The sequence below is a fragment of the Triplophysa rosa genome, linkage group LG3, assembly GCF_024868665.1.
Source record: "Triplophysa rosa linkage group LG3, Trosa_1v2, whole genome shotgun sequence".
NCBI classification, from domain to species: domain Eukaryota; kingdom Metazoa; phylum Chordata; class Actinopteri; order Cypriniformes; family Nemacheilidae; genus Triplophysa; species Triplophysa rosa.
In genome coordinates this window covers 1,231,138-1,243,192 of record NC_079892.1, presented here as the reverse complement: position 1 = coordinate 1,243,192, position 12,055 = coordinate 1,231,138, and the positions used below count along the sequence as shown (strand labels likewise).

Genomic DNA, 12,055 nt, shown 5'->3' with positions numbered 1-12,055 from the left:
GAGAGAGAGAGAGAGAGAGAGAGAGAGAGAGAGAGAGAGAGAGAGAGAGAGAGAGAGAGAGAGAGAGGGAGAGAGAGAGAGAGAGAGAGAGAGAGAGAGAGAGAGAGAGAGAGAGAGAGAGAGAGAGAGAGAGAGTGAGTGAGTGAGTGAGAGAGTGAGTGAGTGAGTGAGTGAGAGAGAGAGAGAGAGAGAGAGAGAGATCTGGAAAACATCTGCTGTGTAAAAACATCTGCTAAACATCTTAGAAAGAGCAGTTTTATGTCCATTCTAAATCATAAACATCTTACAGACGTCTTCTAGATGACTGTATGACATCTGAAAGCAGACGTCTCTGAGACGTATTGCAGATGAGCAAACTATGTCATGCAGATGTAAATGGAGACATGAAAAAGCCGTCTGCCAGATGTTTGTGTGCGATCAGGGCGGAGAGGTGTAACTCACCTTACAGCCCTCACAGGCATGAACTCCATAGTGATATCCAGACGCTCGATCAGAACACACGCGACACTCCAGGTTCAGAGAGCAGGAGGTGAACTCGTCCTGTCCCGCCGGGCCACCGTACACACCCGACGACGGGCTGGACGCTGGGGTCAGTGCATCTGCAACAAACACATGTAGAAACTTACAATGAGACCGAACGTGGATTTCTAGACCTGCCATTTTGTTATTGAATCAGAATACACAATGAAATATGACAAATAATAATAAATGTGATCAATTAACATCTTTTTGAAAGAACCCAGGAAGAATTTTCTGTAAAGCTGCTTGGAAACCGTATCGTGAAAGTGCAATAAAAACAAATGTGAATTTAACTCAACCTTGACTCCAGAAACCTGTTTATCCAAAACAATTACAAGAAATCCAGTTCACCTCAGAAACATTTCCGTGATGTCACTATTCCAAGTGTTTCGCCTTCAAACATCTCCCTCCTCTCAGTTTGTCAGATTTTACTTTGCATCGGGTTAAAATACAGGAACGTGAAGTCTATAACGTTCTCCAAAAATGCTGTTCGCTCAATCCACAGCGCCTGAGGTCGCATCTACACAAACCTGTTTTTTAGCTCTCATAACATGACGGAAAACTTGTTTGCGTATCTGAACGCATTCCGGCACATTTCTGTCATTCCGGTCGTGCGCTTCGTACCTAATGCGGTGGAACTCTCTGAACCTGATCCCAGACCTGACGACTGGTTCTCCGTCACCTCCAAGGTGCTGAGAGCATCCTCGTCGATGGATTGAGAGATGTCCTGGAGATCTTCCATCCCACCGATGAAGTCCTGGCACAGAGGACTGTCCAGCACGGAGTCGTCCAGCGGTGACGGAGGATTGTAGTGGCGCTCCATGTCTACCGTACTGGCGGGCAGGAACGAAGCGCAGATCACACATCAGCCTGCATGAAAAGACAAGCAAACATGGCAGGAATATCAATCAATCATTAGAATTGAAACAATTAAGGTCATTGATTGTAGAAAACTGCATATAAAATCATCTGACGCTAAAGTCAGAAATGCTTTCAGATATAAGCCCGACTCAAAGTGTTGTCTGCTTTCCTCCCAATTGTATCTTTATCAGCAATAAATGTGGTGAAGTTCACCCATAATACTCTTATCTGACGTCTGCGTTACGTCGGTCTGACACAGAGAGGCAAGCACTGAGAGAGCAGAACGAGGTCAGGAGATCTTTGCAGAGACCTTGAAGATGAATGCATGTCTGTGAAGTGTCATTCTGAGGGTTTCATAAGCACAATGCTACACTGCTCTATTATTACACAACGGGGGTAAACTGTTCATCTGGGGGCTAAAAGATCACATGACTTCAGACATGACAGCAGCAGGTGCATGACAGAGAAGCAACACTCTTTAACACTACTACTGTACAGAAATCTGTTATCAGACGCTAATACCATGGTACGTAATGAATAATGTCCAGGCAGCCGGTTGTTATCGCACAAATAAGCCCTGACAGTGTGATCAGGTCTTGTACAGTATTTCGCGATAACAGCCGGCTGCTTGTACACTATCCCGCTTATTACACAGCTACTTGCCACATGAGAAAAAACTGGATATGAGATGTGAATTTGAAATATTTTATTAGCTCATTTTATACCGAATGCAGACCTTCCGCGAGGAAAAGCCGTTTATTTTCAGGTAAATAAGTTCAGGTTTTAAGGTAAGAACAGGCAATCTGGTTTAATCATTTGTAAATATAATGTCATATATGATATTAAAAGACATATTTATATTTAATTTTTCAAGCAGAACTGTCAAAATGATTTGCTGCATCCGGGTTAGCGTGTGTTATTAGTTTTGAGTGGTTGTTATCTGGGAATAACCAACCTGCAAATGGCGCGACTGGCCAATCAGAATCAAGCATTCCAACGAGCCGCGTAATAATTGGAGATATATCACGGTACTGAATGATAATAACTTTATAAATTCGCCACGGTATTTTCAAAAAAGTACCATGGCAATATCTGAATTTGTTCTAAAGGAACTTTTTGTACACCTACCAAGTAGGAAAAGAAACATTTTGTCAACAGCCCTTAAACACGTAGTATTTTATAAAAACACTTCATTCTTCCATTCAGGTTTGGTTCAGCAATATAAATAATCCAGAGGACGACAGATTAAAGGAAAGAAAGACACAGACAGATAAAAAAGCAAACAGACAGACCCAGGTTTTACCAAGACATTTGAAAATAACACATTTTACACAGTTGTAAACCGTCATACAGTGAAATCTTTGCCTAAATCTTAAATAATTACATAGAAATGTTGTTCAGTTCAGTGTTATACAGTACTAGAGACGATATAGAGATTGATTTTGACAGGACATGGTTTCATAACATAAAACAACTCACACACTCTTTCTTTGTTATATAGACTTTCATTTGTGCATTGCTTGAAGACAACAAAATGATGGAAAATAAAATGAATCCAGCTGAAGAATTAATAAACACATGATCAAAAAAACTCTCATAAACGTTTAATTGTTGAAATAAGTGTTTTTATGGCTTAGACACAGATGAGAGCTTCATCATTTTGCTTCACAAACTGTGTTTTCTGGAGCGACATTTTCCACTTTTGTAAACAGAGAGCATCTGATGTTCTGCAGGGTACATTAAATTACAACTCATTTCTAACTGATAACAGACAGTGAACGGGCACCAGAACACACATCAGACGCCGCTGAATAAATGAGATCACGTTTACGTAGGATGACAACAAATACACAAAGGTCTGGGATGTAACGTGAACCTGTTAAACGTGCACCGCTACACGACTGTTATGACAACTTACTAAACCAACCGGCCAGGACGAGCCGTTCTTCTAAACTTGTCTTGGCACAGACATGCGGTCCTCGACACCACTTCAGGACGGCGGGTGGACAGAGACCCCGGGCGACACGCCAGGACATTTCCAACACAGACACCCCGCCAGCTGCCCAATGCCAGCGCATGCACAACAACAGTGAGGTGATATGAACGGCACAGTCTGTGATATCTGTTCTGTATTTACTCCAGCTACAAGTACATCTCTACATTGATGACGCTTCTTTTCAAAGATTCATAAAACTAACTCTTTCTTTTCTTGTGGCAATGTCATCATCTGACTCGATCAAGAAAAATAGCAGGGCTCCACAATATATAGAGATTTGGTGAATGATCTTTGAAAAATGATGTAGAGACCAAGTTTTAGGAGGATGCAGATTGCAGAAAGATTATTTTCCAATTGATTTTACAAACCTAAAATGATGTAAGGTTTATTCATATATAAATATAAGGTTTGAATAGACTGGATTAGTTATTATCTTCAGGACGGGCTGTGGGACGCTCAAGGACAAGCTTAGAGAATCAATGATAGATTCTGCCCTCAGCATTATTAATAGAGCAGATTAACACAGAATTATAACACAACACCGACAACACATAACACTGTCTGTGCTTTTTAGAAAAGGGTTGTCTGAAATTTTTGACAGGTTATTTCACAGGTCTTCTTCTAAACTTCTTTGTCACTAGATGAATATATCAGGAACGACTCAAACTAGGGCTACACAAAGAAAAATGTGATATGTGAATTTCTAAGTAATGCAATATACAATAATACAATATTTAAAAGCATCACTATATCTTCATCCCCCTGAAACTTTAACTATGCAACGCTCAAGAGTCTGCACACGTGATCCGATTCAATGTTTGTGTGACTTCATAGACGATTCTTAACGTCCAGAAAAGATTCACGCTCCAGCTCGATGTGTCTTGTTTCTAGTTGCAACGCGACACATCACCCAGCTAGCACACGTACGTCTGCTAAAGATCTGGAAAACATCTGCTGTGTTAAAAGTAACATCTGCTAAACATCTAAGAAAGAGCAGTTTTACATTCACATTCATTTACAGCCGTCTCAGAGACCTATTGCAAATGAGCAAACTCTGTCTTGCGGATGTAAATGCAGACATCCAATAGACGTCTGCCAGATGTTTGTGTGCTATCAGAGAACATTACCTAGTGTGTGTGTGTGTGTGTGTGCGTGCATGTGTGCGAGCGGCTTGTCAACAAAACCAGACACTTAAACACAGTGACAGCAAGACGGCACACTAACACTAAGTAACACTAATCAGCGTGTGTGAAGATGATTTAAAATCATTCCTCAATCATCAGTCATTCCTGCACCAAACCCGCAGGGAAGTGATGTCGTCCAAGAGGAAATGAAATCACATGATTAAAATGACTAAACAGATTCTGATGTAGGCTACTCGTGTTGAACGACGGCATGAAAACCACATCCTTTGAACATTACATCCAAATGAACTAACTTATTCGATAGCGTAAATATCGCACTAATTCTGTAAAATTTACAGTAAAATCCTGAACTGCGTGCGCTTTAACGCTACTGTGCTGACTTAAACCACAAACACTGAAAATAAAGTCGTTCTGCTAGGTGTCTGCCAGTCTGATTTTTGACATTTTCAACTTCATTTAGTGTGTAATGTTGCTGTACATGAGCATAAAGTTACAAACTACAGAACAACAGAACTACAACAAACTGTTTGTGGGTAGTACGACACGTTTCTTTCATCACAATTCCACTCATTTAAATCATTTCCGCCTGATGCGTACACTCTGGTTGAGTTGCTTTAGTATGTTGTCACTATGTTGTAGAGACGTTATTTTCCACCCTGATTCTAAACTTACTCTGTTTGTCTTACATAAAACGCACAAACATTTGTGTAGATTTTTTTTTAGCTGCGGCTCATTTTTTTATTTGGCTACACTTCTTCTATGAAGAGACAACTAGCGGTGCGCTTCATTCTGTAGCGATCATTCTTCTTATCATCTGCTGTGAAAGCTGTAACCACTTTAAGCAGGATTTACTAGCATGTGTCATGCTTAAAAAGTGTTTTTCTGCATTTTAAACAGCTTTCTTCCACGCAAACATGCTGACATTGCATTTAAGCCCATGTACGTAAATAGTAATACTGCTGAAAGATCAAATATCAAATATGTTTTAATAATATTATTAGATTATATATTTAACAAATATTATTAAATATGTTTTAATGATATCAATATAAGTTTTCTGCACTCACATATGCATGTAATAAAATAAAATGCAAAATTTGTAGGAAAAACCGACCAATCACATCATACTGACATCACAACCATTAGACAAACACACAAGCACTGCTGGTGTTTTGAGGTTTATGTACCGCGGTAATAATGTGGTAATACTGTAGTACACAGAAGCCCTGAGAGGATCACCGGCGGTAGAACATACGTGTTGATGTTGACGGTTGGATTTAAGCACACACAAACAGGTCTTAACAACAGAGAGCCGCTCAACCAAACCTACAGAGAACCTTTACTATTCACATTTACTGTAGAACCCATGAGGAACAGTCCGATTAAACGTTTCATATTCCAAACACTCTCAGAGAGAGAGAGAAAACATGTAGAGAGACAGACGACGGTAGCTCAACATGTTCTGACATGTGTGAACGTTTGGTTATTATTCCACAACAGAAAGACAAACACAATCGAACATGTGCTGAAGTTTCACTGGATGTACTCTGTTCAGACAAAACTGAGCTTTTCACACTTAAACAACTTCATCCGGTGTCACTCTGAATTCTGTGTCAAAGTTAATGACGGACATCCAAATGTGAATCCTGAAACACCCTTTAGGTTTAAGGCGTAACTACATCATTCACATACATCGACACTAAAGTGGATTTTACTCTCAGATTTTCTTTGTACTAAACATACAGGTCAACAGAAGTATGACGACACAACGTGAACTCAAAGACCCTCAATGATCGTATTTGGTTGCACAACTCTTGTGAGGGCTGTGGAGTGTTCAGATTCAGATCAGGATGGTCACTTGTAAAGCGTCAGTTCTAAGAGCCCGAGATGGAAAAACCCAACAACATTCCTGCAGCCGACGGCTCCGGGACACGACAGGTCATATTAATTACACACACACACCTCTGCACATGTGTGTGTGTGTGTGTGCGTGCGTGCGTGCGTGTGTGCGTGTGTTCATGTTTGTATATCCCGGTGGGGACCTAAACCTGAATACACACCAACACATGGGGACTCGTGTCACCGTGGGGACCAAAATTGAGGTCCTCATGGGCATAAAAGCTAATAAATTGTACAGAACAATATTTTTTACAAATCTAAAAATGCAAAAAGTGTTCTATGATCTTTAGGTTTAGGGATAGGGTTAGGGATAGGGGATAGAATATACAGTTTGTACAGTATAAAAACATTACGCCTATGGACTGTCCCCACGGGGATAGTCAACCAAAGCGTGTGTGTGTGTGTGTGTGTGTGTGTGTGTGTGTGTGTGTGTGTGTGTGTGTGCGTGCGCGTGCGCGTGCGCGTGCGTGTGTGTGTGTGCGTGCTGAACATACAAGCAGAACGCTCACTGTGAGATGATTGGAGTTTTGAGAACACCACGCAGCACTGAAACCAGTTGGACACACAATGAAACAGAACTCCTCGTCTATTCTGATAAAACATATGAAGTTATATTCACATGTGCTCATAAGGCATGTGTAATAGGACAGATCAGACGGAAAACAGCGCCGTAAATAGAGATCGGCGGAAACCTGCGGGACGCTGAGACCCTCGTGTAAACCGCAGAGGAAAGCGTGCCAAACACAACACACGTACAGCACAGCTGATACAGCAAGAGACACTCGCTTTAACAACACAACACACAACATTAACTCCTTCATCATCGGTCACTAATGTCAAGACTCACTGCTATCCTCATAAAACATTCAAAAACCTGCACAAGAGTTGAGATCAGACACAGATTTCTCTGTCAATCTGTAACCACAGACCTCCCGAACGTGTCACGCATGATTTCAAACTGGCACGAAACACAATGTGACACGTCCTCCACTGTCACGTACTGTTTCTCAAATAGAAACGATATAAAAACAAAGTAGACACACATTATAATGCACGCAATACCCTACGGAAAAAAAACTATATAAACAGATACCATTATGAGCCATCAAAACCAGTACAATTCCCATCACAACCCTTAAATAATAGAAATGACATAATATAAAGTAATATAAACCACATGGAAAATACTTAAATAAATAATAATAAATATTAGAGTACAAAAATAGAGTAAAATCAATTGCTACCGTTAACTGTAGAGAATACTTGAATATATTACAGTTTACTACAGGAGTAAATGTGAGTGTACTACAGCATTTAATACAGATTATCAGTTTACAATGAATAGCACAGAATACTGTAGTATAGCACAGTTTACCGAGGTAAATATTAGAGTACACGACGGTCTTTACTAATGTTTAATAGAGTAAATATTGGAGTATACTACAGCATTTAATACAGTTTATAAATTTGCTAGTAATAGCACACAATACTATACAATACTAAAGTTTACTGGAGTAAATATTAGTAGAGTATTACAAAAGTGTATCAGTTTGCTATAGTTAACACTGCAGATTACTACAGTTTACTACAGTAAAGACTACAGTGTGGTAATATAATAACAGTTTGAGTGAGAGATGCGAGTCTTCGGCCCGGAATCAGACCTCAGATCAGCTCTTCAGACACAACAAACATCAGATTAATCTCACCTTGATTCGCAGAAATCAGCGCGCGTCAAACATCGCGTCCCGAGGCGTGCGTGCGTGCGCTGCTAGCGTCACTGTCAAACCGCATTTATATCGCGTATATTAACATCGCGTGTGCGTGCAGCCGTCGAGCAGCTCCGCCGCTGTCAAAGTCCTGCGCTCGCCTCCCGGAAATTGCGTCATGACGCGGGGACGCACGCGCACACCCCCCGACACACCTCAGCATTGGGCCAATCAGAGCGCGGCAGGACGCCTGCTAACCTGCGCGCTCATCGTGTTCTGTGGATGATGGCCAGTACATGACATGACAGAAGTGCTGGAAGGACTTTAAGGACATAACTGTATATAAATACAGTAACAGTACATTACATACAGTCATTATAATGCGAAAATAATTATAAAGCAATGCCAAAAAAACAATGAATACGAATTATAATGCAATGTACACAGAACTTACAGTTACATTAAGTTGAAAATCACGTTTTTCCATTGCATATGTTATAATGCAATAGAAAATTGCACTGACTGTCGTAGGCTACACAGACCGTAAAATGCAATACAATATTACAATGTAGATGTTATCCAAAACAATATTGCAATGCAGATTTTGTACATTGACATGATGATTTTATGCAATGCAGATATTGCAGTACAATTAAAAACAGATTTATTTTTATTGTATTTATTTTACTAAGTAAAAAAGTTAGGCTTTATAAAATATACCAATGCTTCACATGTAATGAGTATAATGTCACAATAATAATAATAATAAAAACATGAAATAAAGCCTGTTTTAAAGATGACTAGTTTTTGTGTCTTTATCATTTTTTTTCTTTTGATTTTGCGATGAAATGTGACCAGTTTTTCATGAGATCCGTTTATAGTATTTTTATGATTTAAACACATTTTATTGTTTTCCGACTGGTTTTCAATACTTCCAACTTAACAAAACTAACAGTTATTGATAGTTGTGTCATATATAAACATCATATAATCATATAAGAACATACCATCATATCCAGACATTAAAGGCACACTGACAAATATTCATAATGTAATGTTCATTCTCTGCACTGAAGACTGTTTCAATCCACTGCAGTGCCGATTATAAATGATCAAAATGCTTTCTGAGGTCACTGTACATACTGTACATGTTGAAAAGCAAGCGTGTACTTCAGATTTTTGGGAGATCTCCAGCCCTCCAGCCGTTGTGTTCCTGCCCAGCACCCGGTGCCTCGTGATGGACTCACAGCTCTCGTCTGGCAGCAGTTCCTGGAGCTTCTCCAGAGGAGAGGACTTGATCTTGTTCCTTCACGAGGACGGCGTTCTCTTACAACACACCCTGAAATCTGCCCCGTCTCCCTCCCCGTTGCCCTCTGGGTACGATTTCATTGCAAAGCCGAAATTTATGTCTGGGAGGTTTCTCAATCCTGAGCCCTGAGGATTTCCTCAAAGTGCTTTTGCAACACAATGACTTCTAAAGTTGGATGAGACATTCACGTTTGCCAACCCCGTACACTGGACCATCTGCAACGTTTTCAAAACGCTTTTATTGCTTCTAAGAATGATTAAGATCACATCATTCATGAACTGCACAGGGCCTGTAACTGTCATTTTTCTGTTTGTTTTATGTAGTTTTAAAAGCAAAATCAACCGAGAAGAATCACATATGAAAGATTCTGCAAATAATGACAAATTCTGAAAGTCATTTAAGGCAAAATAATGACCTTAAAAACGTTGTGTTGAAAAAAAACATCGGAGAACAGTCGTGGAAAAGATTTTAGAAACAGAATAGCAAACATTTTGGAAATGAGATTCGAAACAGCATAGCACTTCTGGAGCACACATCTGGAAAAACAAACTTCTGAAAGCGAATTCATTCAGACAGAAAGACATGCGGAAAACCAATCAGCGCTATTCTCTGTCGTGTTGTGTCTGTGTCTTTTTGAGGTGAAATCATCTGGATTTGAGTAAATGTAGTTCATATTGAGATCTTCAATAATATTGATTTTTAATTGCAGACTTGACAAATCTGAGATCAGTTTGACACATTGTTGAACTCTCATCGATCTCTTCTCAAACTCTAATGACAGACTTTTTCTCAAGAGAAATATCTGAGACACACATGAGACTTTCAGATGAGCTGAGTTTCCATTTGCTTTCCATTTAATGTCATTAGGGGGAATCTTGAAATGTTGAAGAGATCTTTTTATAGATTGTTTAAATATATGTGAAGTGCACCAGCATGACCAGTAGATGGAGTCATGTGATCTGTTTTCATGACCTGCAGCTGTTGGCACAGAAATCTACCAGCTCAGCACTTTTACATTCATGCAATTCGGCGACATTTTACAGAAAAGCTTTAATATTGTACAAGGTTGTTGTAAACTTAGCAAAAAGTTGGCGTGTCGTGTGTTACTATAAAATGTTTCTGATCCAAACACAGCCTGATCTCATTACAGGATTTGTTCGCTTTGAGATGCTGACGCAGCTGTTGTGTTTTCATTTTCAACAGGTTTGACTTTTTCTAACATGTGTAACATTTTTTTCCGAATAACTAACAAAGACACACAGCCTATGTCAGATTATAAGTGTTTTATGATGCCTTTACGTGCTCGCGGAAATGTGATAATTCCCACTTCAACCCGGAAATAATTTATGGAACGGTGCTCTTTTAATGTTAGCATATACGTGTAATGTTTTAATGCTACTAAATCATTAGTCATCAAGGTTTTAATGTTACTAAATACTTTTAATGGTACTAAATCCAGACCTTACATCCGGGTTAGTGGGAATTACCGAATTTCCCAGAGCACGTGAAGGCAGCACGCGCTCATTTCATGCCTTGCATTTTATATATCCTACATAAACACACATACCTTTTTTCAGCAATACGGATTTGACTACCACCTTGATTGAAAACTGGAAACAATTCATGTTTTATATTCCCTCTTTGTTTGAGTATTGGATAAATTGATGAGTTTTCATTTATTCGCTGTAACTTAAAAAATCAAAATAAGTTAAGCTAGTTTGTTTTATTAGTTTAATCACTTCTTCACTATAGTCAAGAATTAAAGAAGTAAAGTGAAATGACTCCAACAATCCGATCATACTTAAATAATTAAATCTGAAACATTTTTTAGTGTTTAAATGCAACACTTCGGTCTGTAACAGGACAAAATATATACGTAAATCACTTGAATTTGATCACATCTCAAGGCTGAAAGTATGACCTTCATGTGACGTAGGCTGTGATGCAGTGTGCATGCTGCATATTATATATTTGCTTTGTGTAAGAGCTTATCTGCCACACAAGATTCCTGTGCTTTTTCCATCCCTTGTTTTTATCAGTAAGACTTCTTCTCTGTGTCGTATATTTCTAAGGTAGTGTAAATGACACAACACAAACATTATTTATTCACAGTTTTATTGCAGAGTTTTTACACCAACATGGACTTTTAAGAGATGTCATTATAGTTTCATCAGTTTGACTTGACAGAAATAAACGTACCTTAAACCATTCAGTATAGTGCTAATGATACATATTTGAAGATCATTTGATTGCTCCTGTATATGGCTGGAAGCGGTGATGTCATCGTCCTCTGCTGATGGTCAGTGGCTGCATCGCTGCCCTCCAGGGAAGGCAGTAGGTTGTATAGTTACCTCCTGATGGGGCAAAATCACTACCCTGAAACCACACAACCTACTACCTCACCCTGTACGAACATCAGGAGTGCACAAAACCAGCCATTCATTTATAAGTCCAGCCACTCGCCAACCAAAGACACATTTCACACGCGTGACTCGTGTCGTTCACTTTCAATGAGGAGTCAAGTTGTTTCAGTGATGGATGAGGTTTATTTTTAAGGCTGCTGACATGTTTTGGCGTGATGACGATGATGAAGATATTACAGCCTCTTCAGGAAAGACAG

At 39.5% G+C, this 12,055-nt stretch overlaps 1 protein-coding gene across 1 annotated transcript in view; it reads right to left on the bottom strand.

Annotated features, from left to right (window-relative positions):
• pparab (peroxisome proliferator-activated receptor alpha b) overlaps positions 1 to 8,287 on the bottom strand; it is a 72,728-nt gene extending 64,441 nt beyond the window's left edge. The window contains exons 1-3 of the mRNA XM_057329284.1: positions 8,127 to 8,287; positions 1,144 to 1,389; positions 442 to 599 (exon numbers count right to left, since the gene is read on the bottom strand). Of these exons, the coding sequence (XP_057185267.1) occupies positions 442 to 599; positions 1,144 to 1,342 (357 nt within the window). The 5' untranslated portion in view covers positions 1,343 to 1,389; positions 8,127 to 8,287. The remainder of the gene's footprint in view (positions 1 to 441; positions 600 to 1,143; positions 1,390 to 8,126) is intronic.
• Between the last annotated feature and the right edge of the window lie 3,768 nt (positions 8,288 to 12,055).